General features: G+C 42.2%; 1 protein-coding gene across 2 annotated transcripts; it reads right to left on the minus strand.

Annotated features, from left to right (window-relative positions):
- Positions 1-684: 684 nt before the first annotated feature.
- Positions 685-12,902, minus strand: LOC148183630 (uncharacterized). 2 transcript variants are annotated; one of them, XM_088061183.1, is made up of 8 exons: positions 12,789-12,902; positions 10,096-11,131; positions 5,344-5,494; positions 4,787-4,880; positions 3,690-3,808; positions 2,988-3,130; positions 2,178-2,326; positions 685-797 (listed from the first exon to the last, which is right to left on the minus strand). In XM_088061183.1, exons 2-8 carry the CDS (start codon positions 10,119-10,121, stop codon positions 772-774), a joined length of 708 nt encoding a protein of 235 aa, XP_087917309.1. In that variant the 5' UTR covers positions 10,122-11,131; positions 12,789-12,902; the 3' UTR covers positions 685-771. The 2 variants fall into 2 exon arrangements, with proteins under 2 accessions (XP_087917309.1, XP_087917308.1); XM_088061182.1 differs by having other exon boundaries at positions 686-797; positions 2,178-2,375.
- Between the last annotated feature and the right edge of the window lie 2,393 nt (positions 12,903-15,295).

Here is a 15,295-nt window from a genome sequence, read left to right on the forward strand (position 1 = left end):
AGCCTTTACAAATCCCTTGGCAGCTTCCAGGTCTTTCCCTCCTGTAGCTTTGCTCTGAGGAGCCCCTATTTAGCAACAGGACATCCCCAAGCAATGCCAGCAGTCAGACAAAAGTCTCCTTTCCTTTCCATCATTTCATGATTTACCTCCCCAGCCACACCAAAAACAAGGTCTTTTTTAATTATCTTTTTTTTTTTTTTTCATTTCTAAGGGTCAAAAGGGCTGGGCTGGCTCAGCTTTTCCCATGTACAAAGCTCATTAAAGAGCACCTGGACATTGGTGGGGCTTTTTATTCAGTTGTGGGATTTGTTTTCCTTTTCTTGGGGTGTTCATCCCTGTGTCACTTCCCACAATGAGCTTGGGGTCTGAGCTTGGATATGTTTTAATTAAATGCAGTGGGAGTCAGTAATTGTGAGGTGCTGTCGACACAGAGCTCCTAGATGAGAAAATCACACTCTATTTTTAATACACCAAACTCATGATATTCAGTATAACATTATGTCTTATTAGCATATCCATCTCCAAACTTACTTGGTATCACAAATGCACTCAAAAATGTTTTATTTCTGTTTCAATATCTCTTTGACAAGTTAAAAAAAAAAAATAGAACTTCCATAAGCAGGATTTATTGTCTCTTTTAAGCAAGGTGGTTGTAGCACAGTTGTGATGCTGCAAAAATACAGTGCTAGAGTATAGTGCACATTCTGTAAAAAAACCTGACATCAGGGGGTGAACAGTCCTCTGGCAGTTTTGGGATACCATCCAGTATTTTCAGGTTTGGCAAATTGGAGAACACACTTAAAGAGAGACAAAAGGAAAAACAGAAATTGAGAAAAATAAGCTTGGGAAATGTTGACAACCATACAGACACTGATAAAAAAGAAACAGTGGATTCAAACTTATCTAAAATAGATTTGGGTTGCTGGAAATCTTGATTTGGCATTTGTTGCAGAATTTATCTGATAAAGAGCTAATTAAAACTCTCAGATTTCACTCTATTGCACCACTTTTACATCCTCAGACTCAATAAAGCACTTCAAGAATTCCAGTGCTGAGACTGAACATAACACCAGACTTACACCAAATAATACCAATATTTAATTGTCCTAAGAACTGGCAGACTGAGAGCAGAAACACAATTAAGAATTTTTAAAAGGTGGTTTTCTGCTTTTGTTCTCCTGGACTTTTAGATATGCAAATAAAATGTGAAATCCATCATTTCAAATTTACTTTTCCCCTTCCATGCTGATATCTGCCTCCCTGCCTTGAGAAAGCACCAGCATCACCCCACACTGCCACAAGGCTAAAGGAAAACATATTGGGAACTCAGAAAGGTTTTCATCAAACACTTCTTTTCAACTTCTCCTCTCTTTTTTCCCCCTCCCAGGAAGCGATGGGAGGAGTGTGTCCCATTTCAGACGCACTCTGCAAGATTTATCTTTAAAATATCAACACCTGGCTGTGTTTGTAGTGGGGGAAAACATTCAACCATGCAGATTTCCTAAGAGTGAGACTTAGAATAGATTATATTCTCCTGAATTTCCCTGCATTGTAATGTCTTGGATTAGAATTTCCATTTCCAGTGTCTGAGGCTGCTCTGTTTAATCTCCAGCACATCCCAAAGCCTGGAAGGCAACAGGATTTTCACTGCTCAAGGCAGAGCAGCTCCCACAGCCCTGCCACAGGGACAGGGGGGAATCCAGAAAAATCAAATCAAGGGAACTTAATTTTCTGCTGCTTTTGCTCCTGTCTTTCGAGACATCCTCCTGATTCCACCTCTGACACGTAATGCAATTCAGGCTCCTTGCAGAACCCACCAAGGATACAATGAGACTGAAGAGAGTTTGAGTAATAGGTAGTTTCTATTAATAAAAGGGAATCTAATTTGTCTGCCCTGCTCACTGTCTCTAAAGTTGATCCATGGGTTTAGTTCAGCTCCAGAACTGCCAGCCATGCCATTAAAAAGCATCATAGGCAGTTTCTGAATATTTTGGGGCTTTTATCACCTGATAGCTCACTAACCCACGTTCCTGAAGCGTTTCAGAGCGTTGAAACTACGGGGAAATAAAAAGCTTCTTTAGAAAGCTTGCTGGAATTGAGATCCTATTCCTTTGAAACTCTGGCAAACATTTATTTGTGTTCATCACTTTTGTTAGCCACGGGAGGGTCAGACTTACAGTTGTCTGTATCTTTCCTGGAACTCACAGGGATTCCTCCTGAGGATGAGGGATTCAAGTGGAGTGTGTCTGAAGTCTGAAATCCCCCGTAGGGTCGTGATGTTATTTTCAGCGAGGGATAAGTGCTGAATCTGAGGGATCTTTGGCAGCTGTTTGAAGGATGTAAAGTGGTTTTTATTTACATTTAGCTCTCTGCATCTGTAAAGTACAAAGTGTATGGCATCACTGTCACATCTGGGACACAATCCCTACAACAGGGATAACTTTTATACACTGCTTTTGCATTTGTGCTATTTTTGCCTAGTCATGGACTGCCAGATCACATCCCTACACTTTATATCCCCTAATTTCTTTATATTGTACAGCAGATGCATCATTATTTCTGTTCTCAACACCACAACTCTCCATACACCCAAAATCACAACAGCAGAGTAGCAACAGATGGATGGCAAAATAAATTTGTAGTTGTCGTGGTCATGCTTGGCCTCTCTGCTTGGGCTTTGTTCCACCATCTCTTCACAGAGATCTGTGTTCAGCAGCCTCCCCTTTTGGCACAGATCTCCCTGAAGCTGACAAGACTCATTAATTAATCCCCAGGAATAAAGGGGACATTATCTGATCTCCTCACTGGATATTTTCAGCCTGGGGATGGCATGAGCTCAGAACAGAATCAAACTGATGGATTCTCAATCCAGAACCCCCCCCAAGAGCAGATTTGGCAGTTCTCAAGAGCCTGCTCCAGCTGTCACCCCAGTAAAATTTTGATTTCTGTGGTATTACATAAAAATAGAAACATGACATTTTGTCTACCTTGGCAACCTTATGGCACTGAGGTCTGTCAAGGAATTGTCCACCAACCAAAGCTTTTCCACCCGAATTAATCTTCGAAGGATTCTTTTGAAGTTTTCCACCTGGTAAAGATCACCCAGGTCCTGGAAGGAAAGGTTCAACTCCTGGGAAGGGAAAAATAAGAGAAATCACTTTTTTTTTTTTTTTTTTTCACTTGCTTTGTAATAGCTTTATCATTAAATGTAGAATTAGCCAGAGGTAGTTAAAATTAGAATGCATTTTATGCTGCTGCTGTTATAACAATTGGTGGTGCCAAGTGCCAAATTCACCTCAGAATCATAGTGATGGGCTCCTTAATTCTTTGAAAGGAAGAAAGAAACCATCTCTCAAGCACGAATTTTACTGTCCATCTCCTCCTTCCTCTCTGAGGGGGTTACCAGTGTGTGGGGACGGAGCAGGACTGACTGTGGCTTATTAGTTTGGCTTCTAAACTCATCTGGCACCAAAGTGCTGTGCAGCAGCCAGCTATAAATATTCATAGAGTCCTCACAGAACAGTCTGGGCTGGCAGGGGATTTAGAATCCATCCAATTCCACCCTCTGCCATAGCCAGGGACACCTTCCTTACAACAGGTTTAAACCTATTAAATGCAGTGAGCAGCCAGCACATCATCATTGGGCTTCTTTACAACTACAGTCAAAAGGGTTAATGAGAAAGTTTTACAGCACAGTTTTCCCAGTTCTCTTGAAGCCTCTTTTCCCATTTCTCTGTCTCAGTTACTTGTTTCCTTTTTTTCAGGGTATGCTCTTCTTTTCTGAAAAACAGCTCTTCTTCTGAGGGCCCTGGACAGAGAAAAAGATTTGCAGTTGAGGATGTGATACAGAACTGGCACTTAGTCTCTTGCAGGAAGAATGTATATATAAAAATTGCTGGGAAGATTCTGTAATGAAGAAATGTGTATAATATTATAGGTCTGTAAGTTTCCAGGTTCCTGAGATATAAATTAATGGGGAGATTTTTCTACCATTTCCAGGCCCGTAATTCAGCCAGCAATCTACAGCCGTGGTGATTTTGTGCATGGCTGGTAAAGGACAGATCTGCTACAGCTCAGAATGAAAACTCTTTCTGAAGGGTTGTTCGTAAGGATCTAAAATCCTTCTTATTCCTTGCCATGCTATGAGTTAGCCTTTGATTGTCCTGAGAAAGGGCAATTTGCAGCTTCCAGGGCAGGGACAAGGATCAGCAGCCCCACTCCAAAGCTCGTTTTTTTGACACAGACACACTCTGGAGACTCAAAGTCTTAATGAAATGTTTAGAGCTATGGACACCTTCAAATTCCTGATTAAAGCAAGGTCAGGCTGGAAACTTTCTGCTGTTTACTCCCAAACATGCAAATACTGAAATTTTAGCCCCATCTGTTCTTGAGTGTGTCTCTAGATTGTAGCTGAGCCAATTTAAAGTACAATAGAAGTGCCACTGTTTGCAGGACTGGGTTTCCCTCTTGCTTTCTTGTTTGGCTGTTTGGCTACTGCATTCTGAGCTGTCAAATGATAATGAACTTTGGAGAAAAGTAATCAGCACCACATTAATACTAAACACTTTCAATTTGCAGTTCAGGCAGTTGTTTTTCATTTTGGAAACTATAAAGGGTAATTTCCTGATGATTTTTAAAAAAGCAAGTATGGGCACCCTGAGATGAAATCCTGCCCCTTTTCAAAAGAATGGCAAACTCCATGATTTAAGCTCATCACTTTTAAGGATGTACTCTTGGACTCAATAGAGTTAGGGCTGAAATGTCAAAGTGTCTTTTTGATCTTTACCTTCCCTCACTCGGGGAGAGCGGAGCTGATCTCCTCGAACGCCGTGTTCTTCTATGTCACACCAGCCAAGGTACTTGAAGGAGTCAGAAGGCAGCTTTAAAAAAGGCAAAATAAAGATATAAAAGAATCAGTAAAAGCTCCTGAGGCTCTGACATTGTGCTTTCTCTTATTTCTGGCCTTCTGGCAGCAGAAATCCCCCAGTCAGAGCCAGGAGCAGGAGCTGGTGAATGCTGTGGGGATTCAGGGTTGAGTGGAGTTTGCTGCAGCTCATCCTGGTTAACTCCGAACAATTGGCTCAGATTTTGGAGAATCTTCTCAGGGCTCATTATCCACCTGCCCAGGGCAGCAGTTTGGTGCTCAGAGCTCCAAGGCAAATCCCCTGCCACAGCTGACCCCAAAGAGCAGAAGCTTGTTTGAATTCCACCCCAGTTTCGGAGGATAAAAGGGGGTAACGAAAATCCACCTCAAAGCTGAGGAAGAGATTTCTGCCTTAGCTCCTCTTTGGCGATGTCTCTTCTCTACAGAGCTGCAATCAGGCTGGGGAACCCAACACTTACTGGGAAAGGAAGCCTGGAGTCCCAGTTCTGCCCGAGGATTCCTCTGGTTTGGGGTAAAACCGGTGGAATGTTGTGTGCATCACTAAGGATGGAGCAGCGGGAGGAATAGGATTTAAAGAACTTCTGATTGCTCCTAGTCAGACCTGAGGAACTAGAGAGGAGACGTTAAGCCAGTGTAGATTCTGTCCAGAGAAATGCAAATTGTATTGGTTTTGCTTTATAATTGCAGAAAATAATTAGAGAAAACACAGAATAGCTCAGGGTAGGACTTGTCAGCAGCCACAACCTGAGGCCAAACCATGGGCAAGCCCCTCACCCCTCGCCTGAGCTGCATTTCCTCACACACAGGAGCCTTTCACAGATGTGGCTGAACATCAGGAAGAGGAATTTACTGGCAGTTTGTTAGAAAAGCTGAGTCCTGGAGAAAATGGAGAGCTGAGCTTGTTCAACAGCACAAAGTGTTTGTTCCCTTCTACCCAGGAGAGCTCTGCTTTTATGGATGTGGGTTGGACAAAAAGATACCTCAGTTTATTTTATTCCATAGTACATGTGTTTTAACTCATTATTTGATTAATATTAGTATATTTATTTTAATCTCTTGGGTGTGTCCTAGGGGATTCTCAGAGATCTGGAGAAAAGCTGATCTTTGTTCAACAGAGTATTCAAATTACAGAATCATTAGTGCTGGGAAAGACCTCCAAGGTTACCAAGTCCAACCTCCAGCTTGCAGCCGTGTTCATGCTCTCTCCCTTGCCTAGAAACTCTTCCAAAAGTCACATTTTATACACCCCAAATGGGGCAATTTCTCCAATTGTGCTTCAGAGGGATTGAAGAATTGAAGGCTGTCAGCTGCAATTTAGGAATTTACCAGAGAATACTTGAAAACAATGATTTAATTTAGCCAGGGTGTGCATCCAGAGCTGTAATTTGACGTTTGCTCTACAGGCTTGGGGAGCTCTTGCCAGGGAGCCTCAGCTGTCAGTCAGCATCATAAAACAACTGGAGTCAGGAGCAGAAATACAGAATAAAAATGCAGCTTTAAAATGGTTTGGGCAGGAAGGCAAAGAGTAACATAGTGGGAGTAACAGGTTAAGGAGAGCAGTGGTTAAAATGGACAATTACAGATTATTGACAAACCCTCGTGTGTCCTGGTGACCTGCAACTGGGCAGGAACAGCTCTGACAAGCAGCTCTCCTCCCTTCTGCTCTGTGGTGGGGTTTTAATGGGGTCAGACCAGCCCCAGTGAACTGTAGGTGACTTCCAGGAAGCATTTTGGAAAATAACAGCTATTTTCTGAGACACTCTTTGAGGTCACCTGGAGGCAAAGCCCCTGGTGGGGTGTGTGTGGAACAGAGCAGCAGGAGTTCACACACAGCAGCCCTGGGAAAAGAGGATTTACATTGGGTAAACAGCAAAAAAAAAACCACCCCAGAAAATAAAAAAGTGCTGGGAATAATTCTTGTTTAGCTCTATCTTGGTGTTTGTTCTGCTTTTACCTCCTTGTATATTAAATGAGATCAGACCAAAGAAATTTGTAGAAATTCTTTCGTATTTAAGAAAAAGATCTGTTATTTTTCTCAGTTTGGGAGTGATCTTTTAGGATGTATTCAAATCACTATTTATAACTGCAAGACTTTTCAAAACCTACCTTCCTCTCAGCTAGATACTACCTCCTCTGCTGAGACAGGAATATAAACTCCCAGTCCCTGGAAATGTGGGATAAAACATTTTAGCTGAACCATTTAACATCATATCTGTTCTGATCTCCTGGCAGGAAACCCACTCACAAAATTCTGTATCAATGATGGCAAATAAAACTTAAAGTTCCCAAAAAAATTGAAAAAAAAAGTGATGGATATCAGGTGGGTAGTGAAATTTCCATGGGAAGGAGTGACAGAAAGAAACATCTTTCATCTCCAAACTGCCTGAATTTAATAAGCACCAGCTGGACCCCCACATTATGTCACAGAAGATTTTTCTGGAGGAGCAAGTGCCACACAGCTTTTCTCTGCCTTGCTTTGTTTACCTTCCTATTTTGCTGCAAAATTGATGCAAAAGGAATGGCAATGAATGAGGCAGGATGCAATTCCCAGCAATTACAGATCACACAATACATGAAAGGAACAAAATTTCCTGCCTTGATTGTGAGGCCCTTCGGCTGGATATGAATCTCCAATGACACCTCTGGGAGCAGCACACTAGATTATGTCAAGCATTAAGGGAAAAAAAATTAGATTCATGATGTCTGTCCAGGCTGAGTCATTTCCTCTCACTTCGCCTGCAGTGAGAAATTGGTGGTTATCATAAATCATGGACCTAAATTCTTATGGGAGGAGAATTAATTTCACTAATGGAAACCCTCTGTGGCAATTGCATTCCTCCATTCTCCCTCTTTTTGGGGGGTGTGGGGAGTATTTATGATCTCTTTTAAGCAGAGGTACTTGACTATATTTTAAGAATTCTATAACAGCGGTTTGGAAAGGAAACTTCAAAAGGTAATGGGGGAAAAAATTCTTGTGTGTGACCAACTTCTAATTCCTGAGACCAGCCCTCAGTCCATTTCTTATCATGGCTACACCAAATCCAGGTACAAAATTTCTTTTACATCTCAATAATAAACAAAACCCCACAAAATTGTACCAAACAATTCTTTGCAGGCACCTTGAAGTCTGGAGGGCTCCATGTGAGCTGACAAGAGGGAGCACAGACTGTGGGGTAACTGGAAGCACTCATGGCTAACCCTTTGTATTTTACATTATTCTCCTCAGTGGAAGTCCCAGTGAGGAATTCAGAGCCTGAAGTGTTTTGCAAACTGTCAGGAACGAGAGCAGAAGAGCTCCTGCATTTTTCAGAACGTGGCTGAGGAGGTATCAGGCCATTCCTTGGAAAACCATGCCCTGCTGAGCTCCCGATCAAAGTCCCACCTCATGGAGAAGTCAGTGTCAGCTGTGTGGCTGTGAGATGTTCTCCTCTCCCTGACACCTTGGCCACGTTTCCAGAGAGCCCAGAATGTTCCAGGTTTCCTGACTGCAGTGTGAGTCCAGCTGCCTTTAAGTGTAGGGTACATTAAAAACCCAGGGAAGACTTTGAAGAGCTAAAGCTGAGCTACTTCTGAAACTACACCAGTGACAGATACTGAATGAGAAACAGAGTGGAAAAGTCCCTCCTGTGTATATTTTAGATATTTGGCTGTTAAAAAAGGAGTGTCAGTCAAAAGACTCCTTTCTCCTGATGGAGCAGCAGCCTCGATGCACAAACATCTGAGGCTGTACAGCACAGGTTCAGCTCTGCCACGCAGAAAATGGGAAGCTCAGATAAAGAGGAGCAAAGATAAAGGAGTTTATGAGCAAACTCTTGCATTTGGGATTTGAAAAGCTTTTTGTCCCAGCCTTTTCAGCAGTTCTGGGCTCTGGTCTAAATTCCCACAGCCTTATCCCCAGCTGCTCCTCAGGAATCAGCATCCTCGAGCAGGCTTAGCTTTCCCCTTAAATCTGAAGTGCCCCGGATAAAAGGTTTGGGAGCAAATAGTAGGGCTATTTATACTAACTCTTCACATATCCAGAGTCAGAATTCCCGTGGTGCTTGCTACATCCCACCAAATCACAGCCCATATCTGATGGAAAGGCCCCTGCTCCAGTGTGGTTGATCTCTGTAGTCTGCTCAGGTTCTTATTTAACAGCAAAATGCTCTCACTTCCTTCAGTCCTGATACTGTGGAAGTGAAAAATGTGGACCATTCTAGAGGAAGGAACCAAATCAAATGTGTTTTAAGATCATCTTTAAGGAAGAGAAAAAAAAATATTCAAACTAGAGAAACTAAGAAAAGAACAATAAATCCTCCCAAAGGAAAGGGTTTGTATCACTGGGTGAGAGCTGCAGGTTTTGCAGGCTCTGAGAGCTGGTTCTGGATCTGCCCAGACCACCTGCACAAATAAGTGCTTGCTCCCAGGTTCCAAACACCCAATTATTTATGTTGTCCCAGACAGTGGCAAATGCCAAAGCCATCCACATAAACGAACTGCAGGGGTGACTTACCAGCACAATTTGTGAAAGTATTTAAAAGACAGCAAACTCAGAATTCAGGCTGTGCTTCATTTCGAATGCACACAATTTACTGCTCCAGAGCAGCTCTGCTTGTATGCAAACACTTATTATGAGAACTCCCTCAACTTCGGAGAGTAGAAGATATGGACACAGTGTTTGCACGCTCTATTACCTTTCAATTATTTTTATAGGAGTTCTATGAGGCATTATGCAACATTTTGAAGCAGTTCTTTTGAGCATAATTTAGTGACAAACACACCTGTAAGTTATGGCTACAAAGCATCCTCGCTGATAGCTGTAGCATCAATTATCTTGCTTTATGCTTCATAAAATTGCCCCCCCCAAAGACATAATTAACTTAATTAGGTCCTATCACCATAATAATACACTCTTAGCATATTAATTAATATTTTCCTCATGGATCCGACTTGCCCCAATGCAAAGCTCACATCTCAATCCACGTGCCTTTCACGCATTTTCGTAACAAACTCAACATTTTTGTTGGGACAGCTTTTCCTTTCAGCAATCAGGCAATGACACCAAGAAAAGCAACTCTGTTTGAATTCCTGTGTTTTCCCTGCACAGCAACCTCTGTTAGCAATACAGGCTGGTACATTTTAAAAAAGACACTCAATCCTGTAACTCTATCTTTGTTGTCAAAGCATGTCAAGCAATGACTACAGGTTCGTGTCTCCTTGCACCCTCCTACCTTTCAGACATGTCTGGCTGCTGCATAAAATCCTCACATCTTGCACAGGGCTATTTGTCTACAGGCAGAGCTTATCTTCCCATCTCTGCCCCTGCCCAGGGAAGGAGTTCCACGGCCTCTGGAGAGGGGGAACCTGCCGGGATCCTGGCCGGGGCTGGATGGATTCACCGTCTCCAAGGGAACGCTGTCACCTCGCAACGCAGTCACGTTAGGAGCTATTGTTACCAATCTCTTAAGCACATCAAACAAATTCCTGGGCTGATCGAGCTGGTATCAGTGAGCTGTTTTTCCAGAAGGTGCCTAAAGATAGGTTGGTGATACCTGTAGCAAGATACGTGATCATCCAGCTGAATCTCCGGGCTGCTCGCTCCTGCGACTTCACTTTCACCGATTGCTTTCACAGTTTTGCCCGCTTGAAGTTCTTATTTTCGCTGCCTAAAAGATCTCCTGCTTCATTAATGGCTTGTTAAATGTCTTATTAATGTATCTATTGGATGAAAAGCAGATACTCAAAGAGGCTCACATTTTATGTAATGTTCAGGAAAGTTCTTTATGAGCGCCTCTTCGCTCTGCTGGGCGTTCTTGCCTCATTTGAACGTGCTCAGGCATTTTAGGAAAATCTTCCAGGCTTCCTTCTCCAAATTTGCAGCTGAGAGTGAAAACAAGAGATTCTTCTCTTGGTGGGAACCAGCAGGTCAGGTTTATGTCTGTTTCTATATTTTTCTCAAAACATTAAAGCTGTAGCTTCTGAGGCTCAGCCCAGTGAATTATTCCCTTCAAAATGCATTTTTTGCTTGTTCACCCAGATAAAATACAGATGCTGGGAGGGCTCCAGGGTGGAATTGCAGTAGCTCAGGATGGTTGTGGGCACTGGTTAGTGCCTGCTGAAGGTCACAGATGGCTTTTAAACTCCAGCAGTAGTGGTGGGACCCAGATTTTAGGGGAAGGTTATGATGGAGCTGTAAATGGTGCCCTGACGTGCAACTCCCACACCACAGGCACAGCCCCCTCCTCACTTGAGCTCCTGGGCTCTGTACTGAAAAAAGAGGGGATAAATAGATTAAAATCAGTGTGGGAAAAGTACACAGTGCTCTGTGCCCAGGGACATTTAATTGGAAATGGCCTATAGTCAAAACCTTTGTGGTTTAGACTTCTACCTTTCAGCTTCTTCACAGAAAAAAAAATTATTCCTTATCCTCCTTTTCCTTCACACTCCTCTTTTCTCTTTTTGGTCATTACAAAGGCTGATCATTATAAGGTCTTTCTGTAGAGACAGGTCTGTGCTTTCCCCAATGGCTGCTGAAGGCTCCAAAACCTTCTCTCAGAAATTCAGCTGGCAAATTGCAGCGTGCCAGTAAAGCAGAGGGGAATAATGGTAATTAGAGCATTTCAGCTCCATGCAGAGGCATTCTGTGGTTCCAAATGTTGAACTGGCAGATCGTTATGTGAAATTTAACAAAGTAGTCATTCCACACAGGTTTCATTAAAACTTTATGTGCTAAGAACTGAGTTTATTACGGGGTGGGCGAGGATGGGGTATTAAGAGATTCATCAGGTCACTTGAGCAAATCATTGCTCTGCCTGCTAAGAATAAAAAAAATTAAGATCTAAATCAAACAAGATTGTAATTTGGGGCCTTTCTACTTACCATTTTTCCTCTGTCTACAAAATGAAAGGTACTGGTCCCCATCACAGCCTAATGGGCTTCAGATCTTTTATGGCAAATGAATTCCTCATAAAGCCCATGAAAAATTATCTCTGTGCTATTTCAGAGGAACGACATATTTTACATGGTGTCGGCCTTTCCATTATAAACACTATTTTTCAGATCTTTACAACCTGCCCATAAAAATATGCTTCTGACAAGAAATTCAGCAGCATGTCCCAGCTCTGCAAGGAAAAAATAGGTTTTTTCCCTCTTTATCTAATTTTGACCAGTAATTTTGTCTTTTAATTGGGTAAATGCAGTGTGGGCATCGGTCTCAACCCTGTGTCTCTCACATCTTTTTTTGTCCCGTTGGATTCTTCCCTGCATGTCCATGAAATATGTAGGAACTGGGCAGAATGCAGCTCATCCTGAGGTCTGATTAATGACAGAAACAATCCCAATTATTTTCTCTGCTGTAGGCCACCAGAGGCCCCGTTGTTCTGGGCACCACAGAAAGTCAGGAAAACAGAGTTTGCTCCGGAGAGTTTGTGCTTTAATTGAACAGAGCAGACAGACAAAGAGTAGGAAGAAAGGAAATAATATTATCCCTCCTCCTTTTATACAGAAATAACTGAGATGCTCAGACCATGAAATCCTGGCACTGTGGTAGCAGAAATTCTGTTCCTGTGCCCAGGGTCAGCATTCACACAGGATTCCCAGCCACTGACTTCGTTAAGACCAGACTGGATGAACAGTCTGGCTTTAAAGTCTGTGTTTACTGGCTGAGTTTCTGAGCTGACATTTTGATAATCATTGTTAAAGAACACTTAAAAGAAATTTCTCTATTACAACATTTTTCTGGTTCAGGGTTAAATCAGTTTGTTGCTATAATTTTACGTTCTTTATGTAAAGTCCTTTTTTTTTGGTGTTAATTTCATACATATTGGTGATAACAGACCATTGGGTCGATGGCACCGGTAAAATCAGACCTGAACACGTAACAACACTTCAGCACCAGCAGAAAGTTGACTTTTATTGAACTTACCTGGCTTGAACACATGCAGGAATCCAGAGCACTCATGTTGGGTGAGTCAGTCAGAAAGAGAGGGTTTCTTGGGCTGTTCCAGTGCTCTGATGTGCAGGGCCCTGGGAAAGGAACGCGCTTCGGATGCACAAACGCTCATCTGTGCCTCGGCACACTCACTCAAACTAACTGGTTATTTTGCTGAGTTACCCAGGCAACACAATTCTTTTTGTCCTGCCCATTCAGGATTCCAGGAAAGTATTTGACTCCCACTGGTAGGACTTGGAGAGCATTCCCAGGGAAAAGCCAAGGACAGCAGAATAAAGCCTTGGAGAGGAGGAGAGCGGAGTCAGTGAAACATTTCATCGGGGTCAGCAGACAAAAAGGAATCAACAACGAGCTGCATAAATAATTGAAGTGAAAACTATATATGTCTGCTTCTCGAAGGTGTTACAAACCCATGCATTCCAAGAGGGTTGGAGGGGCTGTAACCAAGCAACAGGGACTGAAATTTGGTTCTCTCTCCTGGAAAAACAATGGGCAAGTCATAATGACAATGTCTGGGACTGAAGAGTGAGCCTTTCCTTGATTTAATAATCTTTGGATGAAGCTTTAAGAAAAGATGTTTGTGGAATGAAGAAAGCATTTTTATTTGGTTCAGGAGAGGCCTATTGCAGCATCAAGTCTGTCTTTTCTAGCAAAATGAAGGTCAACAATATCTGGGGGAATTAAACTTTTTCTGACACTGAGGAAAGACCACAAATAAGTAACACTTCAAGATTTTCTTTCTCAAAACTTTCTTTCCAAAAGAAATAATGAACATAACTCACTGTTTCTTCATTAGCCTGTATGAAAGAGAGAATGTAACTGTATCCCAAGTGGAGTTGGTGGCACATGACACTCCTGATTGATGATTTCTCCCAGTATTCACCTCCCTGAGATGAGGTATATTTTCCCTTTTACCTTAAAGCATGGCTTTTATATTGGATGAAGTCAGATGCACATAAGATCCCAACCCACAGATGCACATAAAATCTTGATTAACCTTGTAGCCCTCAGGAGCAAAGCCACGGAATTCAGCTGGAGCAGAACCAAACCCACGTGTGACTGTGGAAAAACCCCAGAGGTATCTGCCAGACCTCTCCAAAGGGAATGAACCCTCACTCAGGTCATGGTTTGGAGCTCTCTGGAGCTCAGTGACAAACTGCCACCCATTTTAATGAGCTTCTTGTCACCCTCCACTTCCCCAGCTGCCATTCCTGCCTAATCCTCAAAATCTGAAACATCCCAAGCTGCCAGAACAAACAAATCAGTTCCATTTGATGGAACCACCCAGAGATGAAACCTCCAGTGCGAGGTCAGTCTCATTTCCTCCACCCACATCTTTATTATGAGTCTCATGTTTCATCTTTTCGTGAGTTAATTGTTAATAATTCCCGATGGAGTACAAGATTCATTAAGTACTTCCTAATTTATCAAACATAAGTCTCATCAGGTAATTTTAATCATATGAAAATCATTCTAAATTCATTTTGATAGACAATTTCCTGTTGCAGCCTAGTAAGCCTCCTTTTCCCCTGTGCTGTTGGAAACAACATCTCTGGTTATTCTCCTCTCTAATTTCCATCATTGCAGATGCCATTGCACTTCCAACATTTTCTTGTATTTATCTGAAACTACTTCCAGCTGCTAAAGACTCACATTTTTTTTTTTCTTTTTTAGAATTGATTACCTGAAATATATTGAAAAAAAGTGGTTTATTTCATCCATCAAACCCCTGCCTTCCTGAAAATCAGGTCCTGCAAATGCAGGAATACTTGGGAGTCACCAGAGCACTTCTTGATTAAAGTGGCTTTGCCAGGTTGTCATAAATGAGATGTTTGAGACAAATAGACATCATTTCTTTAAGTGTGGGATGGGAAAATAAATGTATTGCTGGGCCAAGGTGGTAAAAAAGTACCCAGCTCTACACGAGCTTAGAAAGGAGGGAGAGAACAGGAAAACATGGAGAAACAATGCAGAATGACAAACATAACTCAATTTAAAATTCAGAACTGCCTGTCCCCATTCCAATCAAAGAAGGGACTGAGAACTCTGAACGTGCATTTACAGGCAGAACTTGTTCCTGACATCTCCCATTTTTTTATCCCTATTATTTCCCCAGGTCTTATTGCCAAAAAAAATTAAGTTCAAATGAATGCCTTGTTATTCACTGTCTGCAAGAATAATAAAGATGTTCTCTAGCTGAAAGCAGCAAGCAGGGCCTCCTGTGATCATGGGGAAAAGAGGAGAGGAGCATTATGAGAAGAATCAACTGTTTTTATTAAAGGTGTTGTGTTCAAGCAGCTTTTGTCAGGAAATCCAAATAATTTACTCCCACTTGCTTTCATTTTGAGCAAATGGCAGCCTTGTGTTACATAAAGAAAGAATGAACCTTGCTTCTCTCCAGTGCTTCCTTTACAGGCAGGAGACAGACACGCTGTAGCTGTCCACAATTCCTGCATTTAAAGTTAGGAGCTGGCACGGCC

This window comes from Pseudopodoces humilis, chromosome 11 (assembly GCF_049639895.1).
Source record: "Pseudopodoces humilis isolate 2021_Gansu_Grassland_sample_001 chromosome 11, ASM4963989v1, whole genome shotgun sequence".
Taxonomy (NCBI): Eukaryota; Metazoa; Chordata; class Aves; order Passeriformes; family Paridae; genus Pseudopodoces; species Pseudopodoces humilis.

Excerpts from the sequence above, each read along its gene's own strand:
- LOC148183630 (XM_088061182.1), bottom strand. The coding sequence starts at position 10,121 with ATGCAGCAGCCAGACATGTCTGAAAG. Across the intron at positions 3,809-4,786 it reads CTCTCCCCGAGTGAGGGAAG|GGCCCTCAGAAGAAGAGCTG; the intron begins GTAAAGATCAAA and ends TTCTCTGTCCAG. Across the intron at positions 2,376-2,987 it reads AGTGCCATAAGGTTGCCAAG|ATGCAGAGAGCTAAATGTAA; the intron begins GTAGACAAAATG and ends TGTACTTTACAG.